This window comes from Gossypium arboreum, chromosome 11 (assembly GCF_025698485.1).
Source record: "Gossypium arboreum isolate Shixiya-1 chromosome 11, ASM2569848v2, whole genome shotgun sequence".
In the NCBI taxonomy this organism is placed as follows: Eukaryota; Viridiplantae; Streptophyta; class Magnoliopsida; order Malvales; family Malvaceae; genus Gossypium; species Gossypium arboreum.
In genome coordinates, this window is record NC_069080.1 from 11,572,263 (window position 1) to 11,592,182 (window position 19,920).

The 19,920-nt window shown below is 31.0% G+C and overlaps 1 protein-coding gene and 1 long non-coding RNA gene across 2 annotated transcripts; both read right to left on the minus strand.

The window, feature by feature from the left end:
- Positions 1 to 4,535: 4,535 nt before the first annotated feature.
- LOC108471685 (uncharacterized) lies at positions 4,536 to 4,901 on the minus strand. Its single transcript, XM_017773265.2, has one exon. The coding sequence runs from the start codon at positions 4,899 to 4,901 to the stop codon at positions 4,536 to 4,538; it is 366 nt and encodes a 121-aa protein (XP_017628754.2).
- Positions 4,902 to 9,277: 4,376 nt separating this feature from the next.
- LOC128283702 (uncharacterized) lies at positions 9,278 to 18,591 on the minus strand. Its single transcript, XR_008274111.1, has 2 exons — positions 18,464 to 18,591; positions 9,278 to 9,441 (listed from the first exon to the last, which is right to left on the minus strand). It is a non-coding gene; the product is annotated as an uncharacterized LOC128283702 (long non-coding RNA).
- Positions 18,592 to 19,920: the final 1,329 nt, after the last annotated feature.

Here is a 19,920-nt window from a genome sequence, read left to right on the forward strand (position 1 = left end):
GAGAAATTGACGGTTAGGTCCCTTTTTGCCATTTTGGTGTTGAGGTAAATTTGTATGAAAATAATGCAACATGTTATTATTATATGTTTAATGCTTAAATATTGCATGAAATGTATATGTATATGTATATGTATATGTATATGTATATGTATTTGTCTTTATGAAATTGATTCATGATGTCTCAATGACAATTAGACAAAAGTTGGTGTCTCAAAAATCCTGGTTGAACCCTAGGAATAGCTAAGATACGGATATCACGACATGTGAGTATTGAGATCCTCTATAAGACCATATCTGGGATATGGCATAGGCATCAATAAGAGATCCCTTCTTTTCATTTATTTAGTGTTGCTAGGTTAGCTTGGGGTTAGAGATCATCGAAGGCAATATCACACTATCAAATTATCAATTTTGGGGTATCGATAAACCTTAAATGTTTTCAAGTGAGTGGCATGTATAGAGACTTAGTCCTTTGTGTTATGTGTTTAATGGTTTGGCCAAATGTATTGGCTTATAATGATTCAAGTGTATATAGCCATGAGATGTGGCTTATATTGGTTATGGGTTTGTAAACCTATTTATCCATGTTCAATGTGCTAATACCTTGAAATGTGATCATGTGTTTATATGTACCGAGATCTTGTGTGATGTGGTTATACTTGTTTGCTATAATTAAGTTGAAATTAATTAGTATGATGATAACCGTGGTATAAAAGTATAAGTGGTATTATAATAGAAAAGGCCAAATGAGTATGAGAAACACAAGTATGATGGCATGCAAATGTTATGTTTGTAGCTTAGTTGAGGATGTTTAATCTTTTAATTGGATACCAAGTTCTATGCCTTTGATGTTGTATAAGTGTGTGAGGGATTAACGTTGACCAAGGTTTGATGTTGTATAAGTGTGTGAGGAATTATGGTTGACCAAGGCTTGGAAAATAGCCTAAGTATTGGCCACACGGATAGAGACACGGCCGTTTGTCTCAATCGCGTGGAAGACACGGCTTAGCACATGGGCATGTGTCTTGGCCATGTGACCTTAAAATATTGCTGACGTTATAAACAGAGAGTTACACGGGCTGAGGACATGGGCATGTCCGAGCCACACGGACGTGTGTAACCACACGGCCTACCCACATGGGCATGTAACTCTCCAAAACTAGAAAATTTTCTAAGTGTTGTAAAAAGTTCGTAAGGTCTCGGTTTAGTCCTGAACCACCCTCGATGTATGTTTTGGGCCTCGTAAGCCCATATAAGGGACATTATGAATATGAATGAATGTTTTTAATTTGAACGAAATTTTTTTATGGCCCGATTTTACATAGTTGTGTACGTTTAAGTCCGGAATGCCTCATACCCAGTCCTGGCCTCGGACTTGGGTAAGAAGTGTTACACACAATATAGCAATTTCATCAACATTCCATGTAGAACTTGTACATTCTATCATCCTGGGTGGCCCAACAATGATGACTTTCACTATTTACATTCTATCATCCCGAGTGGCCCGACAATGATAGCTTTCACTGTTTGCATATTTTATCATCCTGAGTGGCTTGACAATGATGGTTTTAAATTATTATATTGTGTTAAAGCAACAACACCAATAATGTTTATGTTGTCTATGTTTGGTCTGTTGGTCTAATTAATTATCTTATTCTGATTTGTTAATTGATTCTTTAGTCAATTTTAATTTAATCAGTTGTTCTTGTTTTCTAGCGTAGTGGGTTGTTATGGGATGTGTCCCTAGTTTTTAGGGTAGTGGTGTGTCATGAGGTGTAAGCCTATATAAGACATTCATTTGGTTTCAGGAATTATTGATCAGTTTAATTCAGATTCCCTTGTTTTTATTGTTTTCCTCTGTTACCTACTGTATGTTTTTCATTCTAGTATCTGAGCCAGGTTTCTATATCGTTTGTTGTGCCTCCTCTTGGCAAAATGAGCGACCTTCATGCCATCAATGAAGTTAAGAAACTCAATAATCAGAACTACATTGCTTGGTATACATGTATAACGTCGTACTTGCAAGGTCAAGACCTGTAGGAGGTGGTGAACGGAAGTGAAACCACAGAATCGACGACAGAGCCTGTAATAGCCCGTTTTTCAGTGGTGTCGGAAATAGTAGTTTCAGAATCCCATTTTTGATATTCGAGTCCTTAACTATCATTATTTAATATTTTCGAGGTTAGTATAAAGTTTAATTAAAGATTGATCCCTTAATTTTGTCAATTAGGTAGTTAATTAAGATATAATGACCAAATTATAAAAATGGTAAAAATTTATCGCTATGAATTTTAATTAATTGAAGGAGCAATTGATTAATAGGGCCCTTTTTGATATAGTGAATGGTGATGGTGTACAACTATCGTCCACCTAATTCGCTAATTAAGGCTAACATTATTAATTGTTAATTAATTAAGTTAATTGTAATTAATTAAAGTTTAATTTTAGTATAAAAGATAAATTAAGGAAAAAAATGGTCATTTTCCATGTTCATATTCTCCCCACTATAGCTAAGAAGAAGAAAAAGGGTTTCAAAGCTTTCAAACTTTGGTCCCTAAATTGGAATGTGATTTTAAGTCTGTTTCTTGCAAATTTTATATTTTTGAGGTCCCGGAAGCTTGATTTAGCTAATATGTATACCAATTTGTAAAACTGTTAAAGTTTTCATTTTTGATTTCTTGAAGTTTTTGGTGCTAAATTGTTAGATTTTAAGCTTAGTAGTGAAAAATGACAAGTTTGTAAAGTTTAATTGTTAGTTTTGAAAATCGAGACAAAAATGCATTATTTTTGAAATTAGTATAATATTTCTATAATTTTTTTAATAATATAGGGTTATAGAAGGATGAATTTGAGATTATTTTTGAAAATCGATTACATATGCACTCAATTGAGTTTATCACATGATGTAAGAAAATATAACTTTTTCAAGTTTTTCTTTTTCTTTTCCTTCCCAAATTTCATTTTTAATTGGTTAATTTCTATTTTTTAATCTTAATGTTTTCTAATTTTTATATTTTATAAAATATTCACAATTTTAATTTTTTTATTTTAAAATTAATTGCATTTAGTGCGACATAAACAAATAAGCCACTTTAGTGGCTAACAAAGAATCAAACATTTTACGTCCAAATTGGATCAATTTAACCCAACTTCAAAGATGTAGGGCTCAATTGATTATAAAAGAAGGCCAACATGACTAATGGCCTATTTAATTTATTCGAAATTTATAATATTAATGAAAAATTAAATATTCTGAATAACAATAGAGCTTATATGTGATTTTCTTTGATGAGATTAGAACATTAAAATATTTAAAATTTGTAAATGAGGGAAGTTATTTATTTTAAGATAAAAAAGTTAATTTATTGATTCTTTGTAAAGGAAAAAGACTTTTCTTTTTTCTTATGAGTTAAACGAAGAAATGGACGTTAAAAGATAATTAATTGCATTAGAAATTCAACTACTTTGACAAGGAGGAATCCTTATTCATTGGAGATGATTGATAAGGTTGACAGATTGAGAAAAAGAAAATCACGAATTTTAATATTTAAATATTTTTTAATATTAATTATATTTATTTTAAATTAAATTTTAACTTTTTTAGGAGGTTGGATTTTTATTTTATCTAAAATAATTTGTTTTAATTGTTTTAGGTGGTTGGATTTATTTAATTTCTTTTTAATTTATTTTAAGAAAATTAGATATATTCTCAAATTTTAATAAAGTGCAACCAATTATGTTTTAAGCGGATTAAATTTAATTATATATATAGATATTAATGTTTTAACATTAAATTTAAAAATTAATAGTTAGCCTCGAATTTTAAATATTTAAAAATCATAATTAATTTTATATATTCTTGGTGTACAAATTATACTTTGATTTTATCTCAAATACTTAATTAATTTTTTAAGTGAATCTTTGAAATATTTACATGAAAGTTCAAGATAATATTATTCTTTTACTCTTCTTCAAACCTAACCTAAAGCAATGGTCGAAGCAAGAACAATTTTTTGTAATATTATTATCACTATTTATATAGAGTAAATTACAAAAACTATCATCCAAATATTAGAGTGTTTCTATTTTGGTCACCAAACAAAAACAAATTTTCAATGTCACATTTGAATTTTTTTCTTGTTCCATTAATTTGCTAAAAGAATGTTGACATGGCCTTCTTTATTGGATTAATAACAAACTTTTAATAAGTTCTTCCTTTAGAAGTGGACCATGTCGACACCGATAGTCAAGGTGTTGCTAACAATCTTTGCAAGCATTGCATCCATCTTCTTTATTGGCGATTCGAGCTTAGCCTGTTTGAATGCGTTGTCACAGCTAAGTACGTTTTCCACATTAGCGCCTAGCTCTATGCTCAAATGGACAAGGTTACGAATGGAGATGGCTTCAAGGGATTTTTTATCACTATTAAGAATGTTATTGTAGACATCAATGCATTTTTGAAGGATAAGAACAACATTTTTAGGGGTAGTAAGGTCCATAGAGAGCTTTGTAACCTTAGCCAAAGCATTTTTGGTCTAGTTATCCATTGTTTCAATCCCAACTTTAAGGACAGAAAGAGGCTCAATAGGAGTTTTCTCATCTAGGAACGGTATAGTTGCTATTATACATTCAACGGGATGATCGGTGTTCCCACAAATTTTCTGAAGGGCAGGGTCGACGCTACCAGGTAATATGCTTAATACATCATCAATACTTTCCAACGTTGTACCATCAAATGCAAATGGAGATGGCGGTTCAGACATGTCCTCAATCATACCATGAAGTTCTGAAGAAGCAGGGCTAGAAGCATTGGAAAAGGGTAGAGGTGCATTGGTAGAGGCTGAGAAGGAGAAGAGACAAGTGAGGGAGATAAGTGCAAAGATGAAATGGTTAATTCCCATGGTGTTTTCTCTTCTCCACTCTTGGACAAAAGCGACACAATAAGAGATAAAAGGTAAAGTGGTTTGATGTGTTAGTGAATTGGAATTAGTGCAAATTTTATAGTGTTTTCTAAGCATGTATTGTGCAAGGTAATTATGTTCGCACAATCTAATTTTAGCATATAGTTGGTTTTACATATATTTTAATGGTTGAATTTCACTTCTTAAATTTTCTTTCACATAAATTGAAAGAGAAATGGGAAATATAAAACAAGAAAATTATAAATTAATGGTAATATGTATGTCTAAAACTTTAAGAAAACGAGTTGTTCTTTACATTTGGAAATGTTGAAATTAGTGAATAAAATAAAAGATTCTAAGGTAATTACCTAAATTTGCAACGTTTTGTTGTGTTTGTTCAATGCAAATTATGGCTTATATGATTGACAATTATTATGTCAAAATAAGAAGGCTAGTTGTCGAACATGATAAATATTGTTTTCAACAGTTTGACATAGTACATTTAGCAATCAATGGTTGTCAAGCCAAGAGTTAGCTATTTGTCACACCAGGATTTCCTTCAAGACTTGAACTTAAAGGAACCTTGGGAGTTAATTGAGCAAATTAGTGAGTTAGCAGACTCTACTGGGAATTTTTGGAAAATTTTGTAACTACTAGGCAAATAATTTGATTTCAATTCTGGTTTGGTTAGGTTGGAGCTGGCTGGTTTCTTAGTGGTGGACAAAATAATTAGCGATGGTCGGCTTGGATGGACTATGGAGACTGTGTTAAATTAGGATATATATATATATATATATATATATATATATATATTTATGTGTGTGTGTGTGTGTGTGTGTGTGTAAGAAATTCTCCTCAATCAGTTTATAACCTTTTTCTTCCTTGTATCATCTTCTTCAATTGTTCCAAAGAAGAGGAAGATCTAAGAGAGCCCTACATGGAGTGAAAGTCGCGAGAATTTAAGTCTGGAAGTAGAAAAATGAAGGAATTGATAAGTTTTCTTATCCTTCTATACTCGAGTATTCGAAGAAGGGAGAGAATAAGGATTTCCTATTAAGTTTCTGTAAAGTGGTTTATGGGTTTTAAGGTTTAAATGTCTTCGATTTAACTGATATATGATTGTCCTGCTTAACTGTTAGGATAAAGAAGACTCTGGCATTGGGACAAGCTAAGCTGATAAGGAGAAAGGATTTAAGGTGAGTTTCTGTATTACCAGCTGGTGTTGGGATAACCGATATATGGTTGTCATATAAAGTGTGGACTCGCTTCGAATTAGAAAATTTTTCACAAAAATTACTAATGGGGTAATTTTGTAATTTCTCTAAATTTTTAGGCCAATTTGTAAATAAGAAGAATATCTTTAGAAATTTTCTAAAATAATTTCTTCAGAGAATTTTCTCTCTACAACTTTCTCTTGAATTCAAGTGTGAGTTAAAAATGACCCAAGGCTTTTTTATATAGAGAGAGTTTAGAGAGTTCAACTATCATTAAACTTAATCACTTTAATATTAAATTAATATAATATTTATCTACAAGATAAATATTAAATTAAATTTAATATTAAATCTGTTAAAATAATATTATTTTTGGTATAGTTAATCTGAAATAAAATTCTCTGGTATAGTTCCAATAGGAGTGTAATTCTTCCACTGCTCAACCACAGAAAAACATTCGCCGCCAACCATTTGCGAAACCTTTGGACGCCACATCGTAGCCATCGATACCGAGTAGGTTTAGTTCTTTGATTCGATCGGAGCCAATGACAGCTTGACCAATCCAGTCCAGCCACCGGTTGGACCATTGGCCCAATTTCATGTACCAGGCTTGATTTGACCAATTTTTGGTTCTTGGTCTCAGTTTTGGGCTCTTAGGCCCAATTTACAATGTCAGGCCCAATTTCCAAGTTTAATTACCCATTGAGCCAATTGTTTAACTTGAAAATTAATTTCTAAAAATATCATATTAAAATTAATTAATTTGATTAATTTAATTTTACTTGACCAAATTTAATTTTTTCAAAAATCACTTATATTTTCCATATTAATTTTTCAAGAAAATTCTTTAATCAAATTCTCTAGTTGAACAATTCTTTCGACTGCCCAATTTAATTCCACATTGAATAAATCAACTCAATTAAATTATTTCCAAAGTCGTAGAATTTTCTTCTAATTCAAAAACAGTCTGATTGAGCTTTTGTTGAGCTAGCAGAGGGACCAATCGGGCATATACAATTAGGCTTTAGTAATTGCAATTTTGTCTGGAAGCATCGTTCCGATAATTCATCATTACTTAATCATGGGGTCAATCCACAATAAGTATCATGATTGAAAACTCCTTATTATATACTCTTTATGAAAGCAATTATCCAATTGCTTTATCTAATGACCTCGTTATGTGTGTGTTACCCTTATATGATATCATTGATTCATTTGAGTTAAATCTATTCACTCAATACAATCATATTTTATCTCATTGTCACCATTTTGTTTTTTTAATGATTAATATGATCACTGTCAATAAATGACTGTGATAAATTGCTCATTTGAGAACAAGCAACCCGTGACCACGTTCCATATTTATCAATCCACACAATACCAATGAGAGGATATTGTTAACTCTTTAATTGAGTTATGAATTCCACTATTGCTAGTAAAGCCATGCCATACACAAGTCATGTACCAAACATACCGGCTATCAGCTCGATCATCTTTAGAGCATAAGCCTCCACTTATATAAAAGCACATGTGTTACATGTGCATGGTCAGTGACTAACTCAGGATTTAGGTAAATCACACCACGAATGTTACAAGTGAATTAATTCACAAACGGATTCAGAATTAATTCATCTTGGGTCTAGTCCAGTACATCATTCTGCCGATAAATACATCTATGTCTCTACCCGTGGAGTTAACTGCTCGGGTAGCTAAGACTAGCCATCTCCTCAATCGGAATTGTAAAAAACATAATCATCTGTAACAACCCTAACCCGTATTCGTCGCCAAAATAGGGTTTCAGAGTATTACTGAGTAACCGTAATCTAAATAATTTATTTTCAAACATTTTAAAAAATCATAATATAATTCATCATTAACATGTCAAAACAATCATCCTAGGTGCCTAACCAATGTACCCTCATTGGTACCACATTTATATTATCAAAACATATCATCAATGCATCATTCAAATGAAAATTATAAACATGCCAAAATCCATCAATTTGACCTAGCTCATATCTACCTAAAACATTAATTTAAATTCACATACACATATCAAGCGTTGGTTTAATTTATCAAACCATACTATGGCGTCAAACACAAACACATGTTTATATATATACCAAACCAACATTACACTTATAACCTCATTTACAATCCATCCACAAAGTAACTATCATTTAGCCATCCTAGGTACATGCCGACACAAAAGACAAACATTACCATATTTGAGTTCGGGATCGTTGCTGGATACTGAATCGACAATCAAAAGAGAAATACCTAACTTACGCACGGAAAACAAAATCGTACGCTGAGTAAAACTCAGTGATATTTCTATAATCCGAACATTTAAAAAGAAGAGAATACAAAATGCACAATTGAAATATAAACACATATTAATGACTAATATCACAACTATCATATGTCAACCTTTTGAATTCATACACATTAGCACATCATTTCAACATCATTTTGTACTATACTCAAATTGCACATGCTAACATCTTTTATTTGATTAACAATGTCCTAATTCACACAATTGTTATATAAATAGCTATTCACATATCAAACCACAATTGTTTATGCATTGGCATTAGCCATTCAATACTCAATTCATGAGTACATAATTCATGTATCTCATTTAGTCATAACATATCTCATTTTCATGTTCCAAATCTCTTACCCATTTTCAATTCACATACAATATCATCCAATATCAATTTTAGAACTGTTTTGTTTAATTACCCCTATTAATACGACTCGGACTTGGATGGATACACACATCCAACCAACACACCAGTTTGGCACCCAATGCCTCATCGGATAAATTTGAAGTAATAACTGCATCCAGCGTTATATACATTGACACCCAGTATCTCATCGGTTAAACTGAAGCAAATTGGCACCCAGTGCCTCATCGACTCAAAGTCGAAGAAATCTTTGAACTCTTCCTATCTTATGGCATGCCATCTATATCCGACTCAGCCCAATACAGTTAATAGGGTTTAATTTCACATTTCAAAAACAACCGATATCCAATATAAATTTTTCATATAATCACATATACACATGAATTCAATTCAATCTATTATAATCAATATCCAACTTTCACATTAGCACATATATTCCTTTCAATTCAATAATCAATACATTCATAATTTATATACCAATTCAATCCATTTCAATCAACTATCAAAATGTCAAATACTCACCTCAAACACTTACCATATGCATTAAATCAAATTACAACAATTAACAGTTAGGTTCGGATTATAGGAATACAAACCGTGAATTCTGAGCTATTCGACGTTGATTTTATCCTTCCCCTGAATTAAAACAATTAAAATTTATCAATACACCACAATTCAATTTCATATTGAATATTTTAATTTTTACTTAATATTTCCTAAATTCCAATTTAGTCTCTAAAGCAAGACTAATTTTTATTCTTTACATTTAATTCTATATTTTCATACAAATTTCACTTTAAAACAAATTTAATTCCCTATTTTCACTTGAACCACTAAATTTTAATTTTTTCACAATTCAATCCCCATTACTCAAAATTTACAATTTATTCTATAATTTAATCATTTTTTCATTTCCAACTTAAAATCTATCAATTTAATCTCTAATACTAAAACTATTCAACATTAAAAACATTTAAAATCTTAATAATTGCTAAAATTTCGACATAGGTCATGCAGTACTTAACATCGAGATTCCAAAAATATAAAAATTACAAGAAGATGGACTAAATTGACTAACCAAATGAACTTTGAACCTTAAAAACCCTAAGGTAGTGTGTTCTCTTTCTTTCCTTTCTTCTTTTTACTATACTAATTATTATATAATACATATATACATTTAAATTAATAATTAAGATTTCTTAATATTATAATATATTTTTATAACATATGTCGTCCACTATACATATATATAGGTATAATTACTACATTGGCCCTTTAATTAATTTTTAATTTATAATTCAACTTTTAACTCAAATGCAATTTAGTCATTATACCTAATTACTTTTGATTCAAGTAAATTCGCTTATTCAAAACCTAATTAACTACACAACTAACTTTGTAAATATTTATTAAAAATATTTATGAGTCCTATTTATGGAAACAGAGTCCCGGGAATATACTTTCTGACACCCTTGACTATCGGGTCGTTACATCATCCTTCTCAATATTTGAATCAAATGCTCACTTTGATTCTTTTACGAGATTACAGACTCGTTTAGATTATCTACTGAAGTAAGTTATCTTTCTTGTAATGTAAACGTTCTTACAATGTCCCTTATCATCAGTTTGAACTTAAACAATGAATGACTTAATATTTGCTTGTCACAATTTTTCTATGCATGTAAAATATGAAAGACAGAAATATAAAAGACATAATAGTGAAATTTGAAATTTAATTTATTCATCGTTTAAATACATAGAAAAAAATTACATGTTTACTACAATATGGGCACATTTCCTTAAAGTCCGTTAGGACATTAAATAAAAGGTATGTTGTGTAATATCATAGCTGGGCTATGGCATTAGATAAAGTCTACTAGGATGATGAACCAATAAGCTAATTGGGCAAGAAAATGGAGATCATTTTATGACTCATGTAGAGAGTAGTGAATTTGGATGAATGCGACGTGTCTAAGAACGCGGGTAAATGGGATAGTAAGAGAATCTGCCTAACTATGAAGAGGAGAATAGCTGGTAGAAATCCCCAAAAATGTGGGTAAGTTTGTTAATAGGGGAATCCGCCAAATTGTGACGGAAAAAGGAATTTGTTATATGTGTGGTCTTATCAAGGCAAGGGTAATAGAAAGGGTACTCTATTCAAGGTATGGGATATCCTTCATTATTAGTTCACCAACAATTAGCGAATAATCTAATAATGAGTACAATGGGTGAGTCAATGAAGTAGATTTTAAGCTAAAAGATTTTATGGACAAGTCTGCCAGAGATCTTCAGATAAAGAAGATGTTGGGCTAAGACTTGTTAGCGCGAAAAAGTCTACAGGGACCCTCTATCAAAGAAGCCTGCGAAGAACTATTTTGAATCCGCCGAAAACTTTTGGAAAAAATAGAAGTCCATCAAGACTATATAGCATCGGAAAGACTATGTAGGACTACCAAAGGTGAAGTTTAGTAGGAATAGTCCATTAGGAGTTGTTAATAAATTGAAGTATCTTAAGAAGATTGAGCTCAATGGAGTAAGTACTTTAGGGTTACAATGCGGGTACGAGTCCACTAGGGGAAAAAAAGGGTGTTGATTCATTCAACCAAGTATCTTATTAAAGTCCGCAAATGAGGATGATAGAAAAAGACCTTATATATAAAAAAAGGGGATATAGGTATAAATTAAGTCAAAAAGCAAATTACCGTCAAAATAGTACAACAAATTTTCATGGAGATCAGGGTGGATCAAAAGGATCAAGGAAGAGATTTGCAGCTATGGTGAGGTCTAGGTTAAAACGTCGGTAGGCTTTGCCACATCTATGATAGCAAATGCGGGATATCCGTGCTGAGGCATATCCTGGCGGGTTTAAGGGAAGTTTGGAATAATGATAAACATGGTTAAGACCCATAAGAAAGTAATGTTTAGAACATAGTTTTGGCGGGTGGTAATGTTCACTGACAATTCATTTGAAAAAAAAAAAAAGGCAATGGCTATATTAGAAAAATTATGGATCTTCCTACGAGTTTTAAAGAGTTTTTCATCTGTGCTTAAAAATTTATTTTACTTAATTTCAAAGAAATCTTCTATGAATACCATTGTATAGGATCTCACTAAGTTCTCCTGAACTATTAACTTTTACTGCTTTTTACGCAGGGTAGGTGATGACTCAGGAATTTAGTGGAGGGACTAAGCCAAACACCGCCACAGACTAGTGATGGGCGGAGTTGTTGTTCATGTATATAAAAGGGCATCCTAGAGGTCATGCCTCAGGGTTTAAGTTGCTTATACATGTCTTAATTTACAATTTTTAAATAGTTTTTGGGATCGAAATTGTAAGAATTTATCACTAATTATGTATGAGTTTTAATAACAGTTGGATTTTGAAATTTAAGTTACTTAAGCATGTAATTAAAGCAAAATTAGAAATATCGTTAAGTTACTTGGGTTATTGTATCATTCGGTACCTGGACCTGGCGATTGTGTCAGGTATAGTTTCTTAGGGCTGTTGCCTTTTAGTGCTGCTCCTACCTATAGGTGCCTCTACTTGGTTATTAGGCTGCCTAACTACTTTCTGTTGGTTTGCCTCATTACCAATAACTAACTCTTGGCTTAATGACCTTGATTGCTAAGTGTATTATGTCAAATTTTTGAAAACAATATTTTTCATATTTGACAACTAGCCTTGTTATTTTGACATAATAATTGTTAATCATATAAGCCATAACTTGCATTTAACAAACACAACAAAACGATGTAATTTTAGGTAATTTACCTTGGAATTTTATTTTTATTTTATTCACTAATTTCAACATTTCCAAATTTAAAGAAAGTCTCATTTTCTTAAATGTCTAAACATACATATTACCATTAATTTATAGTTTTCTTGTTTTATACTTCCAATTTCTCCAATTTATGTGAAGGAAAATTGATAGAAGTGAACTTCAACCATTAAAATAGGTGTAAAACTAACTATATGCTAAAATTAGATTGTGTGGCATAATTACCATCCACAGTACATGCCTAGAAAACACTATAAATTTTGCACTAATTTCAACTATCTAGCACACCAAACCCTCTTACCTTTAATCTATTGTGTTGCTTTGGTTCAAGAGAGGAAAAGAGAAGAGACCATGGGGATCAACCATTTCATCCTTGCACTTATCTCCTTCACTTGTCTCTTGTCCTTCTCAGCCTCTACCAATGCACCTCCACCCCTTTTCGACGCTTCTAGCCCTACTTCTTTAGAACTTTATGATATGATTGAGGCTATGTCTGAATCACCATCTCCATTTGCATTTGATGGTATAGAATTGGAAAGTATTGAAAATTTATTAAGCATACTACCTAGCGGCGTTGACCCTGCCCTTCAACAAATTTGTGGGAACACTGATCACCCCGTCGAATGTATAATAGCAACTATGCCATTCCTAGGTGAGAAAACTCCTATTGAGCCTCTTTCTATCCTTAAAGCTGGGATTGAAGCAATGGATAACCAGACCAAATATGCATTGGCTGAGGTTACAAAGCTCTCAATGGACCCTACTACCCCTAAAAATGTTGTTCCCATCCTTCAAACATGCATCGATGTCTATAATAGCATTCTTAACAGTGATCAGAAATCCCTTGAAGCTATCTCCAATCGTAACCTTGTCCAATTGAGCACAGAGCTAGGCGCTAATGTGGAAAACATACTCGGCTGTGACAATGCATTCAAACAGGCTAAGCTCAAATCGCCGATGAAAAAGATGGATGCAATGCTTGAAAAGATCATTAGCAACACCTTGACCATTGGTGTCGACATGGTCCACTTTTAAAGGAACAACTTATTAAAAGTTTGTGATTAGGCCAATAAAATAGGCCATGTCAGCGTTCTTTAATGATTTAATGGAAAACGATTAAAAAAATCAAGTGTTGAAAATATTAATGATGAAATTGAAATTTGTTTTTGTTTGGTGACTAAAATAGAATCACTCTAATATATTATGCTATTTCTTTAGTAGAAATTTAAAAGATATGGCCAAATTAATTAATTTCACATTGACATAGTATCAAACTAATTAATATTACTTTTATCATTATCATTTAATAAATGATATTTTCCTCAATCAATTTTTTTTCAAAACACGCGCTTTTATATAGATCATAGAATTGTTACTTTAGAAATGCAAAAAAGTACATGTATTTAAAAGCGGTAAATAAATTTTGCAATATATATTTATTACTGAAAACATTTAATTATGTACTTAAGATATTTGAAAATTAAAAAATATATATATATATATATATATATATATATATATATATGATATATGTTATATACATTAGATAATAAAATATTAATATACTTCATTTTACTTAAATTATATTGAACTCATCCATCCTAGTATATTTAGATTAATTTGCAATGTATTTATTAAATTCTTTTGAATTTAAATTATTTAAATAATTAAAATTATCATAATAAATAATAAGAACTTAACATGGTAAAGTGAAATTTTTTCAATAAAACTATAATCATAAAATAAAGATTATAAGAACATACCAATAACTCATGTTATTTATCTTTTATTTACTAGATTTTAAAATAAGATTTTAGTCTAGAAACATTTTTATTAGTTTATATGAGTTTTCTTTTATTTATATATTTATATTTTATATTTTATATATTTTTAGTGTATTAATATTATAAGCGGTAAAATGGTAATTTAAAGAGTCGAGGATAGATAGAGTGGAGCAAATATTTACCACAACTTTCTCATTCAATTTTCCTAACCTACCATTTAAAAGAAAACCCTATTATTTAGAGTAGAGTACTACAAAATTTACAGAGCAATTCAGTTTTTGTCATCCTAATGAGAACTCTAAATATAGTTAAAGCCTAGTATTGCCCAACTAGTAATGAATACAATTCCATTTGAGATTAATCCCTCCTTATTGATATGGTTATCAACTAATATGTAGTTTAATGACGACTCAACCAGGGACCATGTAGCTTTTCCGAGATAGTTTGAACAAATATGTAGCACAGTGGGCTATGTTGGAGTTTCAAAAGAGGCAATCAAGTTACTGCTGATCCCTTTTGCCCTTGGAGGCCAAATTCAAGAATGGTTAGAAGCATTGGCTTCGGGAACTATTACAACATGGGAAGAGTTTTTGCAATGATTGTTACAAAGAATTATACCCATTCTTGTGATGTTAAAGACAAATGATGATCTATTGCAATTTAAACAAAGTCCTATTGAAATGCTTGGTCAACCATGAGATATATTCAAAATAATTGTACAAAATGCTCTGGAGGTTGGAATTAATACGATCATTCAATAACAACACTATTATGCACGTAACACCCCCTACCCGTATCCATTGCCGGAATAGGGTACGAGGCATTACCGGAGTTTACTGAACATTTTCAAATAATTCTAAGTCATTTATTATTCATATTTTGAAAATAATCATAACGTCTCTCTACTGGGCCCTCGAAGCCCAAAACATACATTAGAAATCAACCGGAATAAAATCAGGATCATAGAAAAAATTTTCGCAAAATCTTAAATTATATTTTCATCTAAGTATTTACCATTTCAATGCTCCTTATAATTAAACATGTTACCATTCAGTCAACAGCTTGGTACTTGTCTAACCGTCAAACAACAACATTGTTAGTATTCTTGCACATATTTCATATAAATTCAACATTGATATACCTATTTTCTCAACATATCACACTTGAGTTTAATAATAGTATCGACTTACATAATTTGCTTGTATTAACATATCAAAGATAATTATATATGTACATGTCACAAAATATATTATTCTCTTACTATTTCTTCATAAGCATATATTATTCATTTCGTTATTTCAATATTTCATGCACCATCATTTCCTTATATCCTATGTATATTTATTTCGGTAATAGTTCATATTAAACTTAACATAAATTAAATTCCATGTACCTATACTTATTTCATTTATCTATCTTCTTAATTATTTCATACAACTATTTTATACGTATATTTCCATATGACCAGTTCCTGTAAACATTTCACACAACCATTTTGTATAACCCATTTCATATAACCATTTGTCATCTGGTACATATTACCTGAATATTAGTTGTTCAACAGATATCTTAGCGTCTCTCTTCCACAATCTTATTTATCTTTGACATGATGCCATAGTATCTTTCAACTCTGGTCTTACTCGTTTTCTATCATGTTGCCATGGTATCTTTCAACCATGGTCTTATTCATTTCATGTCACGTTGCCATGGTATCTTTCAACCATGGTCTTACACATTTCATATCAGGTTGCCATGGTATCTTTCAACAATGGTCTTACACATTTCATTTCAGAGAGCACACTCCCGCGAACCTCATCCTTACAGTGGGATTACTAGTCCAGGCTAAATCCCTTGTAATATAAACTCATAGAGAATTGTCGGGATTACTAGTCCAGGCTAAATCCCCTGCAACGACAATTACTCTAATGAGCTTGGATCTGAATTACCAGTCCAGGCTAAATTCAGACCCTAATTCGGATTACTGGTCCGGGCTAAATCCATTTTACACATATTCTTCAGGAGGGCTATATCAGGATAGGTTCACCCGTCCGAGCTAGATCCTTTTTACCGTCTGGAGCTATTTAACAGAGAGATCGTAAAGAGCCATATCGGGAAGCTAATCCGGGCTATAACGAGAAACTCAATAAAGTCGAAATCAGGTAGTTCACAAAGAACCAAATCATGAAGCTCACGAGGAGCCTATCGGGAAGCTTCGGATAGCCATATATCGGGAAGTTCAAGCGAGCACTATCGGGAGGCTCACAAAGAGCCTATTGGGAAGCTCACGAAGAGCTGTATTTCGGGATGCTCTTAAGAGCTACGGTGTGTCAACAACACATGCGGATCACAACCTATCGGGACGCTCCGAAGAGCTATAACGGTAAGCTCGCAAGAACCATATAACGGGGAGCTCGAGAGGGCTAATATCGGGACGCTCTTTCGAGCTATGGTGTGTCAGCAACATATGCAGAACTACAACCAATTCGGGAAACTTACATCCATCGATTTTCCTTTGTTCAACAGGATGTATCATTTTATCGGGCATTATCAAATATATCCATATCAATTTCATATGCATGAAAAAAATACAAATCACAAGTATGATATTTAATTCAAGCTTATAATTATGCATAATTCTGTTACACGAACTTACCTGACTAAATTACAAAAATACCAAGATTCAGGGGCATTTTGATAATTTTTTTTCATTTTCCTCGATTTTTCACCTGATCTTATATTGAAAATTTCATTCAATTTATTAATTTAGATAATAAAACAATTCATTCTCTTCAATCTGGTCATTTTTGATATTTTTACAAAATTACCCCCTGAAGTTTTACTTTTATTCAATTTAGTCCTTAAGCCTAGAACATACAAATCAGCCATGCTAGCTGAATATTCATATGTATTTTCCTCCTCCTCCTCTCCATTCCACATCCTTAAATTATATAACACACTTGTAAGTAACATCATCTATAATTTTTATTATTTATTTTTATGAATATTCAAATTGTTCATCTGTGTCATAATCACTAAATTATTTATATCTATAGCTATAGAACTCCAAATTAAGATCTGCTAATTTTTTCTGAAACTAGACTCATATACCTTCTTCCCATAAAATTTTCAGAATTTTTGGTTTAGCCAATAAGTACAGTTTATTCTTTAAAGTTACCCCTGTTCTGCTATTTGAAAGTTCTGACCCTTCTTCACTAAAAATTAATTATCTCATCGTACAGAATTCAAATGATATTCCCATTTATTTCTATTGAAACTAGACTCATTCAGAATTATACACATATAAATTTAAACCTCTAATTATTTTTATCCAATTTTTTATGATTTTCCAAAATCAGAATAGGGGAACCCGAATTCATTCTGACCTTGTCTCACAAAATTTATTATATCTCATAATTTACAAATCCATTGTTTACACCGTTTCTCTATGAGAAACTAGATTCAATAAGCTTTAATTTCATATTTTTTTTATCTTCTATTTCGATTTCTAAAATTTATGGTGATTTTTCAAAGTTAGTCTACTGCTGCTGTCTAATATTGTTTTAGTGCAAGTTATTTATTACCATTCTTCCCGCGAACTTTAATAAATTACAATTTCATCCCTATTCAATTAGCCTCTCAATTGAGCTGATTTTTCTCAATTAACACTTTATTATATCACCTTAAACTACTTTACAACTTTTGGAAATCATAATTTCGGCACTAGACTTTAATTCCAAACATTTTCACAATTAGGTCCTAAAATCAATTTCCGTCAATTTTACTTAATAAAATTATCTTATATCAAAATTAAAGCTTCAATTCTATGTTTATTCATCATATGCTTCCAGCACTCATCCATAATAACTTTAAAAATTAGCCCTTCAACATAAAACTTATGAATTACTTTACAATTCAATCCTTATTTCATTTCTAACTTGAATTTCTATCAATTAAACCCTTATTTCATCATTTTACTCAACATGAACATTATCTAGAAATCTAATAACTTTCAAAATATCAACTTAATTTTATCAAAATCTTGTTCCAAAGCTTCTAAAACATCAAATTTAAGTAAAAAAGGCTAAATTGACTTACCTATTAAACTTCCAAGCTTCACACCTTTTTCTTCTTTCTTTTCTCTTTTTCTTTCTTTTCTTCCCCTGCTCTCTGTTTCGTTTGCTTTGTTTCTTCCTTTCTATTATCTTCTTCTTTTTTTCTTTTTTTATATATATACACACATGTATTTATACTTAAATAGTAAGTATTATTTATTTATTCATGTGTATATTATTAGTATATTTGTGTCCATTTATAACCATACATTTGTCATTATTTAATATATTTATCATATAAAATCTTATAATAAAATTATTTAATTAATAAATATCTTTTATAAATTAATAAATATCTATTTAATATCTAATACATGTTTTGAGATGTATGTATTTTATCCATACACTTGTATATTTTATTTACTATGCATTTGTCTTTGTACTAATTTATTTATCATATAAATATCTTATAATATAATTATAATAAATTAATTTAATATCATTTATTACTAATAAATATATATTTTTATAATTTGAAATCTAAGTAAAAATCTAAGATTTTTACTTTATATGCCGCCTCATTTATGCTAAATGGCATAATTGCCATTTTGGTCCTTTTATTTTCTTTTAATCTATAATTAAACTTTCACACTTTATTCAATTTAATCCTTTTATCAATTATCCTTAATTAAGCTAAATTTACTTAATTAAACTCTAATTAACCACTCAATTAACTTTTTAAATATTTTTTATAATTATTTACGGATCCATTTTTCAGTAACGGAGACTCGAAAATACATTTTTTTCGATAACCGTAAAATTTGGGTTATTACAATGCAGGTTTAGATCAAGAGAGCAAAGAATAGTTTGACGTAATGGTTGGAGGAAGTGTTTGGTCAAAAACTGCTCAGGAAATTGTTATGCTCCTTGAAATAGTGAGCAGTGATGATTATACTTGGAGAAAAATCAAAGAAATAGAATTGATAGAAGAAGTAATGAGAACCGATGAGACGAAAGAAGACAACGAGGAAGACACGGAAGAACAATTGAGCGAAGATGAAGATTGCACTTCAGATTTTGAAGAAACCCTAGAAGACAATTTTTTTGAGAAACTACTCGAAAAGCAGTTAGAACACGTCTATCAACTGGACTGGAAAAGACAATATAAAGAACTTCTACGTCAATCAGAGAATCTTTCAGCCAAGATGACTCTGTCAATTATCAAACCACCTGTGTTGGAAATAAAACACCTTCCCGCACACTTGAAATGCGAGTATTTGGGTGATAACAACACTTTACCAGTAGTCATTGCAGCGGGCTTATCGGTGGAACAGGAGAAAACACTCTATTTTTCTTTTGCTTCTAACATGGTAATTTTTCCATTTTATTAATAATTTTTTGGGGTAATTTTTTTTTAGGATTTTCTTGTTTCATATATCTATTTTTTCTCTAACTAAGAAGGGAAATTAAATAAAAGCAAAAGTAGTTAATTATATGCTA